General features: G+C 43.6%; 1 protein-coding gene across 1 annotated transcript in view; it reads left to right on the forward strand.

Moving 5' to 3' along the window:
- AFG2A (AFG2 AAA ATPase homolog A) overlaps nucleotides 1-16,109 on the forward strand; it is a gene marked incomplete at both ends in the record, with an annotated part of 166,898 nt that overhangs the window by 133,557 nt on the left and 17,232 nt on the right. The window contains one exon of the mRNA XM_080697828.1: nucleotides 3,882-4,046. Coding sequence (XP_080553954.1) covers nucleotides 3,882-4,046 — 165 coding nt within the window. The remainder of the gene's footprint in view (nucleotides 1-3,881; nucleotides 4,047-16,109) is intronic.

Genomic DNA, 16,109 nt, shown 5'->3' on the forward strand with positions numbered 1-16,109 from the left:
TCTAGGAAAGGTGTTAACCAGAGTTCTACAGGAAGGAAGGCTCTTTCCCACCATATTTTAAGCATAACTTTTGCTGACAAGATCAGGCCAGAAAAGTCTAGCTGGCTGCTGGCCCAGACAGAGATAGAGTCATTGAAGTGTATTCAACCTGCACTGCCTGGGGACACTGCGATTGGAGTGGGGGCGGGAGGACACAGACGCATGAGGAGTGGGCAGGGACTGAACCGAAGAGAGCGCACTGCCCTTGGTTGTTCTTTCAGCTGCTGGAAAAGAATTTTGTAAACAGCCTAGAATTTGAATTCTTCTAGAAGGGTGAAAAGAATAAAGTTTAAAAAAAAAAAAGGCAAAACTATTTGCAGCTGCACCCCCAGCAACTAAGTCAGGGCCTGGCACACAGTGGACACCTGATTGGGGGGTGGTGACTTTTTTTTACCTATGTCTCATTTCAGAATAAAACATATTTTTTATTCACTGATGCTGAGTATGATGTTCTACTGACAGAACAGTAAAGCACAGAAGGACTGACTCAGAACTCTGAAACCCCAGATTTCAGCCAGACTTTGAAACTGGTCATATGATATTGGGCTTTATTTTTGTCATAATGGGGAGCATAACAGTATCTGATTCCCAGCACTTGGAGAGATATGAAATGAGATGTGATGTGTGGACAGTGCTTCTATGGATTCTACAATAGCACTTGCCATAGTGGAAATGGGATATTAGCCTTGAGGTGCCCATGAGTAGGAGGTGGGGATCTGGGACAGAATTCCTACATACAGCTGTTGCCCTTTCCTGTAGATCGTAATTGTGCTTTAAATAGCCTTTAAAAATGCCTGCATGTAGGAAGGATACAAACCTTTAAATTTGTCGCTACCAAGTGTTTTCCAAACTTACATAACAAGAAAACCCTTTTTCAGTTACACCTGTTAACACTGGAGTTTTTCGATGGAGCACTGGTATAGGAGGGTTTACCTCATGAGTTTCAGCAGTGTGTTGGCATGCTGAGCGTGAACGTAATGAGGTGAATGAAAATAAAACAACAGAGTCTGCTCTGGGGTTGAGATGGTTCTGATATCACCTGCATCTCTTAATGTATTCTTTTATGACTTCCCAAACTATTTGTTTGAAAATCCTAATCTTTCAAAATGGAGATCTGGAAGCATCACAATTACTTTTAAATGTATTGATTCTTAAATGCTGAAAAATGTAACAAATGGAGAAGTTACTACTTTTTAAAAATCAACTTTAATTGCTATGAACATACAATAAACCACCACAGCATGTGTACAATTCAGTTAACTTAAACATATCTAAACCTGTGGAACCACCTCTGTAATCAAGGTACAGAACCTTCCTTTAACCCCAAAAGTTCGTTTTTACCCCTTTGCATCTTTCCCAAGTTTAATTAATGACTGCTTTGCCTGTTGTTGTGTTGTTGTTGCTGCTATTATATTATTATTATTATTATTATCATTATTATTGACTATATTTTTTTTATGGTTCTGGGGATTGAACCTAAGGGGCATTCCACCTCTGAGCTACATGCCCAGCCCTATTCTTTATTCTTTATTTTGAAACAGGGTCTCCAGCACAGTGATTTTGAGATTCGTGTGCATTGTTGAGTGTTTCAGCAGATTGTTCTTCTTTATTCTTGAGTATTATTCCATTATATATTTTGTGTGTACACTCATAAATTTTTAGACATTTGAGTTTTTACAGTTTTAGGTGCTTTGAATAAAGCTGTATGAACTAGTTGTTTTATAGATTGCCCAGGATTTCTACATAAACTGTCATGTCATGTCTTCTGTCAATGAAAACAGTTCATGTACAAGTCTTTGTGTGGACATACATTTTTGATCCTCCTGGATAAATACATAGAGTGGGATGTGTGGTTTATTATGGTCTGATGTGTGCCCTTTTTAAAGAAACTGCTGAATATTTCTCTAAAGTTGTTTACCACTTTGTATTCTCATTAACAACATATATATATATATTATATATGTTCAAATTGGTCCATATATTTTCAACATCTTTAATTTTAGTAATTCTTATGGTAATGTAATGATTTTTCAGTTTGGTTTAAATATACATTGATCTGATAAATAACTATGCTGAGCATTTTTGATGCACTTACTTGCCAACCATATTATTTCCCTTGTGAGGTATTCATTAAAAATTTTTGCTCATTTACTACTGGGATTATTTTGTATGGAATTGTAAGGATTTGTATTATTGGATTTGTTCTGTATTTTACATACAAGTTCACTGTCAGTTGTGCCTACTGTAAACTTTTTTCTCAGCTTTTCATTTTCTTAAAAGTATCTTTTGAAGAGGACTTAAAGACCAGCTTATCGATTTTTGTATGCTTTTAGAAATTTTATACTTTTAGCTCTTAAATTGAGATTTATGAGCTGTTTTAGATTAATTTCTTAGTATAATTTGAGTTTAAAGCCAATGTTTATTTTTTTCTTATGAGCTCATTCTGTGCTTTATAAATCAAAATCAATATGGACTACTTTATTCTGCTCAGTTATATATGGTTTCATCCTCACAATACTCTCAGTCTTATTTCTCTAGCATTATAAGTTTTAAAGTCAAGTCGTATAAGTTCTTCAGTTTTGTTCTTTTAAAAGTTGCTTTCTGTATCAATTTTGTACTTAGCTTGCCAATTTCTTTTTTAAAGTTATGGAATTTAGATTGTGATTGCATTGGATCTGTAGTAAAATTGGGAAAGAATCGGCACCTTAGAATTAAGCATTCTGATCCATGAACATGGTATATTTCTCTACTTAGGTCTTTATTAATTTCTCTCAGAGGTGTTCCATTGTTTTTAGTGAAGAGTTCTTTGGTTAATTTTATTCCCAAGTTGTCTATGTTTTTTAATGCATTTCCATATAGTAGATCTTTGCTGCTTATTATAGCTATACATCAATTTTTTTTCCCCTTTGGTGGTACTGGGGTTCCTGGAAGCCCTTCTACCTCAGGGCTACACTCCTAGACCTATTTTTTATAATTTTATTTGGAAACAGGGTCTCTTATGCCAGCGCGGCTGGCTTCGAACCTGCGCGATCCTCCTGTCTCCACCTTCCAAACGCGGGGATTACAAGCGTGCGCCACCACGCCCGGCCACAATCAATTTTTTTAATACTAAACTTATTTCATGTGGTCTTGCTACTACTTGTTTTCTACATAAACTGTCATGTCATGTCTTCTGTCAGTGAAAACAGTCTATTGCCTTCCATATGTTGTCTCCCCCCCTTGGCCTTGTTGCAAAATTAGAACCTCTGTTAGTGTGTTTAACAGAAGAGATGAGTTTTTTACCTTGTTCTTGATTCTGGGTAGAAAACATTAAGTATGTTGGCTGTGTGTCTTCCATTCCCATATTGAAGGCATTTCCTCCAGCCACAGTTTATGGAGAGTTTTTCATTGTTACTGGATCTTGAGTCTTGTCATGTGCTTATTCTGCGCATATTAAATGGGTCTAGCTTTCTTTCTTCTTTATTCTACTAATGTGGTGAATTGCATTGATTGGATTTTGATTAGACCAATCTTGTATTCTTGGGATAATTCTTGGTTTTGATGATTTGTCCATTTTATATTGTTAGGTTCTATTTTGCAGCATATTTTAAGGATCTTTGGGTCTATATTCATGAGTCATTCATCTGTAATTTTTGCTGTTTATAATATCTTTGCTAGGTTTAAGAATTAATATGCTGACCACATAAAACAACCTGAGAAGTATTCCTTTTTATTACTTACTAATTATGGGTAATGGTGGGTATACGTGAGATGCTGGACATGCCTGTTCCCTGGGTGCCTTTGATATGGAGGGTCATTTCTAAGCCCAGTTAATCTTTGTTGCTTCGCCTTCTTTGTTATAGGCTTTGATGCGGCCTGGAAGAATTGATCGAATCATCTACGTGCCTTTACCAGATGCAGCAACCAGAAGGGAAATATTTAACCTGCAGTTTCACTCCATGCCAGTCAGCGATGAGGTTGACCTGGATGAACTCATCCTCCAGACCCACACATACTCGGGAGCAGAGGTACGATAACATCCTCAGAACGCCTCGGTGACTAGGGGTGTGGCTCAGTCACAGAGCATGTGAGGATCCCTGGGTTCAGACCCCGGCACCAAAGAAAGAGTGGGAGGGATATGGTGGCTTGAGGTCATTAACAAAGGGTGACTTGAGCTTTCCCTGGCTCCACTTCAGCTCAATTGTTTTCATCTGATTTCTTAATCCTCACAATGTGGTCTTCAGAGAAGTCGCATTGTGTGGTGGGAAGTATATGGGGTTATATGTTCACCTGGGCCTCTTGATGGAGCGGAGTCCAGCCAGTGACCCACTGCACTGGACTTGGGTCTTTTTACCTGTCAGGAGGAAGCAACAGTGCAGTCTTCATGCTGTTGTCTCACTGAGATCATAGAGTGAGATTGTGATGTCGTGAGTCTAAAGAAAGGAGGTGGCAAAGCAATTGTAGGGTCACTTATATTCGGAAAATGATTTCCATCTACTTATATATCATAAAAACACTCATAAAACAGTAACACGTTCGTCTGCCGTAACGATGAGGGTATATTCTCAATAAGAACTGCAAGACATATGAAAAGATGACATTTGCTGAAGTGTGTGCGTGCTCGTGTGTGCGGTACTGGGGATGGAACCCAGGGGCACTCTGCCTCTGAGCCACACCCCAGCCGTGCTCCTGTGCGTGGTGCTGGGGATGGAACCCAGGGTCTCTCTGCCTCTGAGCCACACCCCAGCCCTATTTTTTTATTTTTTATTTTGAAACAGAGTCTCACTAAGTTGCAGAGGGCCTCACTAACTTTCTGAAGGTGGCCACGAACCTGTGATCCTCCAGTCTCGGGTTCCCTAGTACTGGGGTTATAAGTGTGTACCACCATGCCTGGCTGAAGATTATTTTTATGCATGAGGGATAAACAGTTTATCTCTCCTTGGTAAATCTGTATTTCCCCCCCTTTGGCCATACTGGGAATTGAATCCAGGGCCCCACAATGTTAGGCTGATGTTCTACCACTGAGCTATATTCCCAGCCCTTTTCATTCTATTTGAAATAGGGTCTTGCTACGTAGCCCAGGCTGGCCTAGACCTTGGAGTTCTCCTGCCTCTTGATTAGTGTGGGTTGCAGGCATGTGCCCAAATTCTACTTGCTTTCTTAAAGAAAGGATAAACTATATACCTCAATACAAAAATAGTTTCTAAACACCACTGAGGTAGATTTATACTAGACAATCAATATTTTAAGTGAGAAATTGTATTATTATTTTTATTCTGAGTTAGCCAATAAAATGAGACTTTATATTCTATTTTGCTTTCTGGTTTTATCCATCTTCTGTACAAACCAAAGAGATTAACATATAACGTATCACTCCTGGCACTCAGAGAATGCCATAGGTAAATTTATATGTAGAATCGATCTTAACATCATACAATCATATCTAATAACAGCATCCAAAATAAATCTCACATCTACTCTTTATTATCTTAAGCACTAAAGATATATAATTTTCTCCTCTAAGTTTTCCGCTCCCCTGGGAAGGAAGGAAAGCCCTCTGTAGAGCATGGCTGGGAAGCAGTTGGAGCTCAGCCACTCCTGAGTCCTGTCTCAAACAGTCATCTTTATGAGCATCTCCTTGGTGTTTCCATCTGTCAAGTGAAAATGGACGTATAGTCACTGTCAGCTGACGACTCCAGCACTTCTAAAGTTCAGTGCTTGCTGTGAGTCTAAGGGCGGTATCACGCAAATAATATGGCAGTACGTAGAAAACGGCAAGGAAAGGAAACCATAAATCTTTCACTTGAGTGAACAGAGAAGAGTTAGCGAGGTGTAACCGTGCCTTTTTCACTTTGAAGTGATCCAGGGTAGTCACGTTGAAGTGCAAATCAAAAGTCAAAGCCAACGAGATTCTGTCTGGCCGGGGGAAAAAAAAACTCATTTGGTGCCAGCAGTTATTGTACTAGCTTGCTGTTTCTTTTGTAATGCTTGTCTTATTCGATCTAAAATATAAGCACACTTATTAATTTTTATATGGAGTCTTCTAAAAATAGTCACAGGAAAAGTAGCAAAAATTCTGTCCTTCCTTGAATTGTGTTTTTGTGTCCTATAGCGCTCAGACAAGGGAAGCGATTGTACTCTTTCTATTTGTGATCAGTACGTTATTCCAACTTCGTAGAAATGCTATCTCAAACTGCATCCTAGTAGTCCCGTGGTTTCAGTTGGAGGAGACAGTTTGCTCCCCACTTAGTCTAGTCTGGCTGCGCGGCTGGAGCGCTGAGTTAATGGAAAGGCACGCTGCCACTTAAAAGCAGATGGGCATCCAGCTGAAGAGGAAGTAAGTCTTTTTTGGGTATAGCTATTGTTTGCTTTTGCTTTGATTTCTGTTTTTAAGTTATTTGTAGCAGATTCCACTTCACTCATCTGTCCTTTATCCAACTGTCCTGAAAAGCTTTTGTCTCTGACGGGAAACCAGCTCAGATATGTGCACATGAGAGGCGGCCTCGGGCAGCGTTCGCCCCGTGCAGGAGGGCAAGGACTGGCATTTCCTCTGTAAGGAGCTCGCCGGCGTAGGCCACAGCCCGAGGCTTTAAAACGAGGCTTGAGTTTTGTCTGCATTTGGATGCTCCCTTCCCTTTAGTGACTATCTCGGGAAGTGAACTTGGTCGTAGAGACCATCCCCAACCTAGGATGGTCCGGTTCCGGTTTTTGCTCCATGATCTGATGCAATATGCTAGGCACTGTGTTGTTTTTCGCAGACTGGCCTAATGCGGCAGATGCTTGCTCTTAAGGTGCTGCCCCCAGTCAGCCGCAGGGCCGCCGGGGAACGGCTGGCAGTCCACCATGTGCGGTGCTGCTAAGCCACTGTGTTCAGTAGGTTAGATTATAAAATGCACTTTCAGCGTAAGATACTTCAGCTTGCATTGGTTCATGGAGATGTCACCCATCACGTGTCAAAGAGCATCTATGGATGGATGGATAGATATTTAAGAGCCTGGTATCGGCTAGACATTTGTAAATAATTCAGGCAATCAGAAGATTTATTTCATAGATCAAGATTTGAGGATTCAACTAACTTTAAGCACAGGCCATAATAAAGTGGGGCAGAAGCGAGTATGGTGTTGCAGTAGACTGGTCTTGTAAAGAATCCCAGCTCTTTTCTTTCAGGGTGGCTTCAAGCAAGGTATTTAACGCCTCTGAAGGGCCTTTTCCTCCTTCGTAACTGGGATTGCTCTGAGGGTTAGCTGAGGTAACCGATGCAGAAATCCCTGGCGCAGGGGGCGCCTCCTGCGGGCGTCTCCTCCCTCCCGACGGCCCGCGCCGCGCCTATCGCGGCATGTTCTGCATCGCTTCAGGAACGATAGGTAACTTATCTGAAATCCAAGTGGTACTTCTTTCTTTTAAGATCTAAAAATGAGCTTAATACAGTGATTTCTTAGTGGAATCTCACTAATTGAGCTCTAGAAAGTCTTTTTAAAGATATTTGTTAGCGCTAAATGTATTTCACACTAAGCTTTTAAAAAGCCTCAGGTAAACTTATTCTTTGTGGGGGGGTCTGCGGATAGAACCCGGGGGCATTCGGCCTCCAAGCTACACCCCCTGCCCTATTTTTTATTGTTTATTTTGAAACAGGGTCTAAGTTGCGGAGGGCCTAAGTAGCTGAGGCTGTCCTTGAACCGCGAGCCTCCAGTCTCGGCCTCCTGAATTCTGGGATTACAAGCATGTGCCACCACCCCTGGCTAGTCTTTTTATCCCTATTTTTGTATTAACGTGGTCTCTCTGTCTTGAATTCTGTTATGTAGTCTCTCCTTTCCTGGGCCAAATAATAGCTCAAGGTCTTCACGCCAGCCTGACGTTGAAGCATCGCCTTCCGGTGTACATCGTTAATTCCAGAAGGGCGCTGCTCTCCGTGCTTGAGCTACTCCCACTAGTCAAAGGGAGCCTCATGTTACTGTCTTGCTGATTAACATTCCTCCTGACCTCCTTTTCTGTCCCACGTGTTGAGAACAGTTGGAGCCCCTTAGAACGCTGCATGCAGGCCCCCATCACAGGGCCCCCGACCTGGGAGGCAGAACCTGTCTTACCATCCGGTGCCATTTACTGTCTGTCTCACAAGCCTATCGAACACATGGAAGAGAGGCGCGGGACTCCACAGCAAGACAGGACGCCTCTGCCGTGGTCTCCAGCTCTCTGCTCGGGGTCCTCAGACAGCGGCTGGCAGCAGCAGTGTGCCCTCCACAGTGGGCAGAGCTGTGTGCCGCGTAGCGACCCCTTCCCGGGATGGTCTGAGACCGTTTCCCCCACCTAATGAGGAACTGTCCTGGGAGAACCTGCCATAGACAATTGGTCTGGTGTTCAGAGCTGAGGTCTTCTTTGTTATCTTTCTGCTTTTTCTTAACCTTTTATCCTAAGATTTTATATCTAACCCCAGAACTTCAAACTACTACTCTTTTCTTACACAAACTACTGAAATCATTAGTTGCTAAATCATCCGGATCACCCCACCTGGTAACGACCTTTCCTTTCAGATTCCTTCATGCTTATTTCTGTTTTATACATTTCGCTCTTGGCATGTTTTTTCTGAACCTGTATATAAGTAACTGCCAGCCTGGAGCGTTGTGCACGCCTGTGACCCAGTACTCGGAGGCTGAGACAGGAGGGTCGCACGTTTGAGGCCAGTCTTAGCGGCGTCATCTTCAAAGTAGCTGCTTCATCTTCTCAAAGATTCTCTAGGCAGAGGCTAGGGCTTACACTTCTTGAACGAAGCAGGCGTCTCTCACTTGGTGAACATTCATGTTTGACGACATGATAGTTGATGTGTTGATTCTAAGGCATCTTACTAATCAAACTTTGCTTTAGCGTCCATTGAAATTCCACTTGCTGGTTTGGATTGGGTCTTCATACCGTCATCTCCTTGGGCACCCTTGGTCTACGGGAGCAGTCAGCCTGCAGAAGAACTGGAGCTGAGCAGGAGCACTTGAGGTTTGGGAGGCCCACGGTGACTGAGTGGCGATCTCTGCACCAGGAGCCAGGTCTTCCCTGCGCTCAAAGACGCCGAGCGAGCTCTGCGCGCCTCCGAGGCACGCGGAGCCTTGGAGAGGACCGTTTCCTCCCTAGGAAGACGGGCCTGTGCCGTGCGCTGTGCCTGAGTGGAGTAAACAGCAGATGCTCTTTGTAAAGGCTCCGTTTACACTCGCCTTTACGTATCATCTTTTCATCTTCCCTAAAATGCATGAGCCGTTTGAAGTTAGGATCTTTGGGGTTTTTTGGATTTTGTTTTTTTATTTTTTTGCTTATATTTTTTTGTTTGTTTTGGTTTTTTTTTTGTTTGCTTGTTTTTGTTTTTTCATTTCCCAGGCACTGGGAATAAGACTTGTCATTTAGGGGGAAAGGCATATAAGGAACTGGGTTCTGTACTAATGTGTTCACGTGGCATGATCTAGTGATGTGTAGCTTCTACAGGAGAAAGAAGAGGGAGTGACTCACCGGCGGGATTAAAGGAGATAGCTCATACCCAGAAGGAATGTTTTTGGACTTGTAATGGATGTGTGAAGTTCCTTAAGGAGACTCTTTCTGGCAAATAGAAAGGCAGAGGTGCATGACAGAACATGGTGTGGTCCAGAGTCAACTGAGGTTAAATGCAACAGGAAGAGAGAATTTTCATGTGAAAGTTGTAGAGGAGGAAGCAGGACGAACAGGTCGTTCTCATGCTGAGATCAGCAAGGGCCGTATGTTTCTGTGTGGAAGGTAGAGAGAAATAGGAAGGGAGGGGTCTCAGGTAAATTAGGAGAGAGACCATTAGAGCCACGGAAAGGCCAGGGGAGGGAGGGGCAGGGCACCGGCCAGACACTGCTCTGTGCATTTATGACTGTCACTGAGAATCTCTGCGGGGGGGCGATATGGGAAAGAAGACAGATCAAATAATTGTATGATCGATCACGCACAAATGGATCCCCGCGGACCCCACTGTCGTATACAATCACAATGCCACAAGGCAGGGTTACTCTTAGAAAAGTAGGTCCTCCTTAACTTGGAGGAGCCTGGGTACCATCTGACCTTGCTTTCCTCCTGTAAGCAATAGACCAACGAAAACTGTCACGAACGTTGACAGGTTGTCAGGTGTGGATCGCTGAAAGATTGGTGGTGTTTGTGTCCAAGGTACAATGGGCTATCTGACCGAGCTCCTTTCTGTGATTCAGAGGAAGGTGGAAAGCTTGCCGCGCACAGCACAAGCTACACTGGACTCCTTCACCCCTGGTGCTGCGCCCTTGTACGTCTGTAGAAGGCTCTCGTTTCTGTCTTGTCTGCCTTGGTACCGCATGATGCAGCTTCACTGGACAGAAAGGTTATTTTAACATCTCAAGTAGAGAGATGTGATTCTCTGTGACTTTAAGATTTGCCTTCCAAGCCCTTGGACAAAAAATAAGCTATGGATCTTATAAAGATATCCTTTGTGCAGTATTAGCACCTTAAAATAGTGCCTATGTGAATGGCCAGATTATTAACAGGTGGATCGTGTCCTCTGAGCCGTGGTACATAGCATGTAACTCAGACGACAAAGCCCGGAGCAAAGGCCTTTCCCTGCACCTTTGCTCAGTGGACAAAACAGGGCTGGCCTTCTGTACATGGAACATGAAAGGGCTCTTCAGGGCAGAGCTCAGCGTGGGGCAGTAGGTACTCACACCTGGAATGCCTCGGCACACACCCCGGCCTTGTCCCTCTCGACTGCCCTGATCCATGTGCTGGACGAGGAGACTTGGTGCCGCCGAGACTCATCTTGGCCATTTGCTTTGAGTTTAGACAAACTATTTATCGTTTCCAGAACTCACCTTCTCTTCTTTGAGTAAAAGAGTGGGAATATGTCCCTTTGGTCTTTTCTGCTGTTAAAAACCTGTGTGATTAAATACCTGTCATAGATTGACTGTGTAAGGAATCCCTTAGGGCTGGCCCTGCAGGGTGTTTAACATTTGCAGGGCTTCTAGAAACCTGGGACCTGGGACTCGTAGCAGTGCTTCTAGGTACTTTCTCCTGTAGCCTCCAGATTCTAACCACGGCACCCTAAGAATGGGAGCTTTAAAACACTCCCGCGGGGTGCAGAGCTTGGAGTCTAAGAAAATTCTCCTCTTAAGAATAGATGCGAGTCAAGCTCAGTATCTGCCTTTGGAGACACCTGGGGAAAGGAGCGTGGCAATGCTCAAGTTTTCCTTGAACTTTCATTGTTGCAAAATAAGTGATGGTTACAAAGTAGAGTGTCGCCACACCTATGATCTCAGCACTTGGGAGGCTGGGACAGGAGGATCCGAGGCTTGAGGCCAGTCACAGCAATTAGCAAGACCCTGTTTCAGAATAAAAAACAAATTAGGAAAAAGGGCTGCAGGAGCGGCTCAGAGTTAGAACACCTCTGGGTCCGATTCCCAGTACCAACCCCCCAGTTGTAATGTTGTTTATTATGATTTATAGTTTTGAGACTTCCAGTGTGTGGAAATGTAATGTTCTTCTAGTACATAGAGACGCTGTGTTTCCCAACTTCAGCTTCTACTTAAACTGGCAACAAAAGTACACTAATCCAGCTTCCCTGCGGCTATTTTAGAAAGGATGTTTACACCAGAGAGAATTCTGTGCTGCCATACCTGTATTGCCGACTCCTTGGCAGGCGTGGGGACCTGTCAGCTTGCAGAGAGCGTTAGTCAGAGAGGAAGTGGCTGAGGGCTGAGGGCTCGGCCTCGCGCTTCAGACCAAGCATGGAAGCCGCTGGAGGCCGCGTGTGTGTCCAGGCAGCTGGTCAGTCAGGGCCCCCCCGGTAATCCAGTCTCCACGGCCAGAATCCAGGGCAGAGCCACCTGCGGGGCGCTGCGCATGCCCGTGGGAATGCCGATTTAAACACGCTAATGTCAGGGCATCATTCCTCCAAAGGCCCTGGTTCTTCATGTTAGTTCTCCGAAATTCTGGTACAAATTCGTGTGTGTTTCTTCATCTTGAGAAGAGTGACAAAATTTGGAGGTTCTGTCAACTTGAGAGGAGCATATGATTAAAAACAGAAAAATAAAAGCCGTGTAAACATGCTGTTGACTCTCTGCAGCAGAGATTTAGTAGCACCTGGTATCTTGTTTGGTTATCTGAGGCGATGGAAAGCTGGTTTCTAATGATAATCCTGATCTATGTGTATATGAAAATGTGTGCTGATATTTGTGAAACCTGTTCCTTCTCTTAAGACCATTTTTGATGTGAAATTACTACAGTTAAGCACATGGGTTATTGAAGGAGAAAGTCCTAGAGCGAAATGTCAAGCCTTCTCAATTCCTAGCCCCTCTCCGCATCCATAAACGTGGATATGAGGAGGGGTCCGCCTCTCCTTCGTGGGCTCTAAGTTGAACTCTGGCCTCCCTGTTTTACAGAAATATGCAAACTGCATAGCCTTCAGTGAGATCGTATTAACTATGCCCCAGAATGAGCACACCCAGCTATTGTTAAAACCTTACGGCTTGTATTGCATGCGCCACAGGAACCCACGTAACACGCTATCGTAGTTATCCCCAGCTGCAGACTGTAAGCCTCCTGTCTTGACGGTGCAGTGGGAAAGGATTTGTGGGAAAGTATTTCATCATGCATAGCGTATTAGAAAACCAGATATAAACTACTAAAAAAATTGTCTATAGACCTCTCAGCCACAGTTCTGACTTAAAACTTCATACGCATTGTATACTTACAAACATCCTTATAGTCTAAGAGCTAGTCAATTTAAGAGGCATCAGCAATTGATAGCTTTGCAGTGACTGTTGAGAGAGATTTCCACTTTAATATGTGTGCCTGTTTTATGATGGTAATTTTTCTTTTAATTGGTGGAACCAGGGGTTGAATCCAGAGGCATTTTGTCTACCTGTGAGCTACACCACACCACACCTGGCTGTATGACACTAATTTTAAATGTTAAGTATTTAGAAATGTGTACCTTACTAATGTCCTTGAGTGCTTCAGAACTTGAGCTCTAGGAAACAAGATAGGGCATACTGGCGTGGTTTAACAGTTGACAGCTCAGCCCGTTGAGTTCTCACGTACAGCGGTTCAGTTTGTGGAACCTGTGGGGTGACCTGTCACTAAACTGTCACTCTGAAAGTAACTCAACAGATTCACCAAACTTCGGGTTCAACATGATAACCAGAATACACTCATGTCTCTTCTGAAACCCTACTAACGAGAAAGCAAAGCAAAAGAAATACATGAACCAACAGTGGTAGAGAGGACCAAGAAGAAGCTGACCACAGAGGAAGCTAAGATAAAATCATGAAAGCCGGAGAGTGCCAAGCCCCGCTCGCACAGGCGGCCAGTGAGAAGCAGCTCGAGGAGAGTCTGAGAATAGGGGGCTCCTCTGAAGAAAGCTGGCGAGTCTTTACACAGAAGAGAGGGACCCTCCAGATCTCGCCCCGGCTCCTCACAGCCGTGAGGGCACCCCGGAGGAAGCTGGTGCTTGCTCTCCTTCTCAGAGAAGTTGAGCCCCTAGAGAGGTTCTGGAACCAGCATACGGGGCTCACGGTAAAGATAGGGGTGAGGACTCGTCAGACCCCAACCAGACGGTATTAATCAAAGCCTCACACTCCATCTGGGTCTCCCAGGACCCTTCCCCTGCCCTGCGTCTCCTGTGGGCAGCCAAGATGGGGAATCTGTTGTTCTCTGAAGGGTCTTTCAGCCCAAGAGCAGCCCTGGATGCTTACCTGAGAGGTAGGTGTAGCGAAGGCCAGCGGCTGAAAAGCCTTGTGTGGGTGCACAGCTTCCAACTGGACTTTTAGGGCCTCGTTGAGAATGAGGGACCAAGAGTATTAGAAGGAGACTTCTGATGTAAAAGACAGTCCAGAATGAGCTCAAGGCGCGGAGGCCATGAGGGAGCAGGTGGAAAGAGTAAGTGACAGGTCATCCACCAAGCGAGCTCCAGAGGCTCGACGACGCGTTCAGTGGCTGCTTATTGAAAAGCGCAAGTATTTCCAGGTGGAAGTAAAAACATAATAGAAGTTTGGGAAGATAAAGTTTAAGAAGTCTCCTGGAAAGTTAAAAAGGCAGATGAGAATTAGAAAAGTGGTGGCATCTGGTTAATCAGTTTCTCAGATGGAGCAAAGAAAAGCAGAGGAGAAAACAATTATCAAAAATGTGTTCCAAGCTGGATGTGGTGGCGCACGCTTGTCATCCCAGCATTTGGGAGGCTGAGACAGGAGGATCATGGTTTGCGGACAGCCTCAGCTAGTTAGTGAGGCCCTTGGCAACTCAGTGAGAGCTTGTTTCAAAATAAAGAATACAAAATAGGGCCAGTGGTGTAGCTTGGAGGTAGAATGGCCTCAGTACTTTAAAAAAAAAAATTTTTTTTTTTTTTGGTTCCAAGAATTGAAGAACATTAAGTTTCTAGACTGAAAGCCTCTCCCAGGTGTCTGGTCCAAACCCATCACGTATAAGGGACTCAGACTTTGGGGTCCCACAGCTTCTTGACAGCAGCAGTAAGAAAGGAGAGCTATGTGTTCTTTGAAAACCCTGTGCCTAGCCCGGTGATGAAATCACGAGAAGATGGATAAACACACTTTACACATGCAAGATCTAAAACAAGTATACCTCCGTGCACCCCTGTTCAGGAAGTTTCTGAGAACCATAGCATGACTACCAGTTAGTTTCATGGGAGCAAAATATCACTGCGGTGTCGCCTGTATAGTGAGGCGTCGCGCCCCTCTGTATGTATGAGACATCTGTATGTATACCCCATCTCAGTACTGTGCTCTTTTCAAATGAAATACGTTTGCCTTCTTTTAAATAAAAGTTGGAACTTTTTATTTCTGCATTTCTGGCATTTTTGTGTTTGAAATTAGCCATTCATATTTCTTTCCCCCTCTAAATACAAGCTGAGACACAGACGGCCTACCCAGGTAGTACAGTACTTGGGGTGGGGACCTGCACGTTAATGCTGCTCGTTGTACATACGTCTTCTGTCCTTCGTGTTGTCCATCTGTCTTCCTGTGTCACTCCTGTTAAAGGCCCTGCTGGAAGATTTGTAGCTTTAAATAGCTTTCCAGATGCCATCTTTTTTTTTTTTTTTTTTTTTTTTTTTTGGTAAACAAAACTAAGAGATTGGATTAAAAGATAAAGAGCACTCACTCACTGCTTGGGTTTTGTATCACATGGTCATTACGGGATGTCTGTCACATCAGGACGGAGTCTCTGTGCATTCCACGGGGATGTAACAGTAGAGTATGGCTCTCCCTGTTCAGTCTTAAAAATTATTCATCACTAGTAAGCAGTAAAAATGCCAGCTTCGTGCTGTTCCTCGCTGTGTACCCTCTGAGGGGAAGGGTGGTCCCTCACCAAAGATTCTGGGAGCTGGTTAATAGTATTTATTTTTAAGGCAACAGTGGATTTAGGTTCACATTGGTTTCCCGTTTGTCCATTTCTTTATATTTAGTAATAAAGCAGTAACGTAGTTCATGAGATTAGAGAAAAATAACGCTTTTAAAACTCCAATTTTTAAAATATTTCTACCTCTAATTTTGAGAACTATAGCCTTGAGTAAGTACATAACTTGGCAGGCAAATTACTGTTACCCACAGCTCGATCAGAGAACAATTAGAAGCGCCCTCAGTCAAGTTCGCGATGTTGTCATCCTCTGATGCTTATCCTAAAAAGCCATTAACATATTAGCCCCTGGGGTTCCATCCCTAGTCCCACACACACAAAAAAAAGAAAATTATAAAACACCAACAGAAGAAACTGAAGAGGACCTTAGAAGATGGAAATATTTCTCATACTCCTGACTAGGCAGAATGAAAATGATCAAAATGGCCATTCTACCAAAATTGATCTACAGATTCAGTGCAGTCCTTATTAGAATACCAATGCTATTTGTCAGAGACCTAGAAAAATCAGTCATGAGTTTCACATGGAAAAGCAAAAGACCAAAATAGCAATTCAGGAAGCTTAATAACACCTAACTCTAAATTATACTACAAAGCCGTAGTAATAAAAACAGCATGGTACTAGCACAAAGTCAAATACATAGACTAACGGAATGGAATAGAAGATACAGGAACAAATCCACGCAGTTACAGCCACTTGATTTCTGA

The sequence above is a fragment of the Muscardinus avellanarius genome (genome assembly GCF_963383645.1).
Source record: "Muscardinus avellanarius genome assembly, chromosome: 6".
Lineage (NCBI taxonomy): Eukaryota > Metazoa > Chordata > Mammalia > Rodentia > Gliridae > Muscardinus > Muscardinus avellanarius.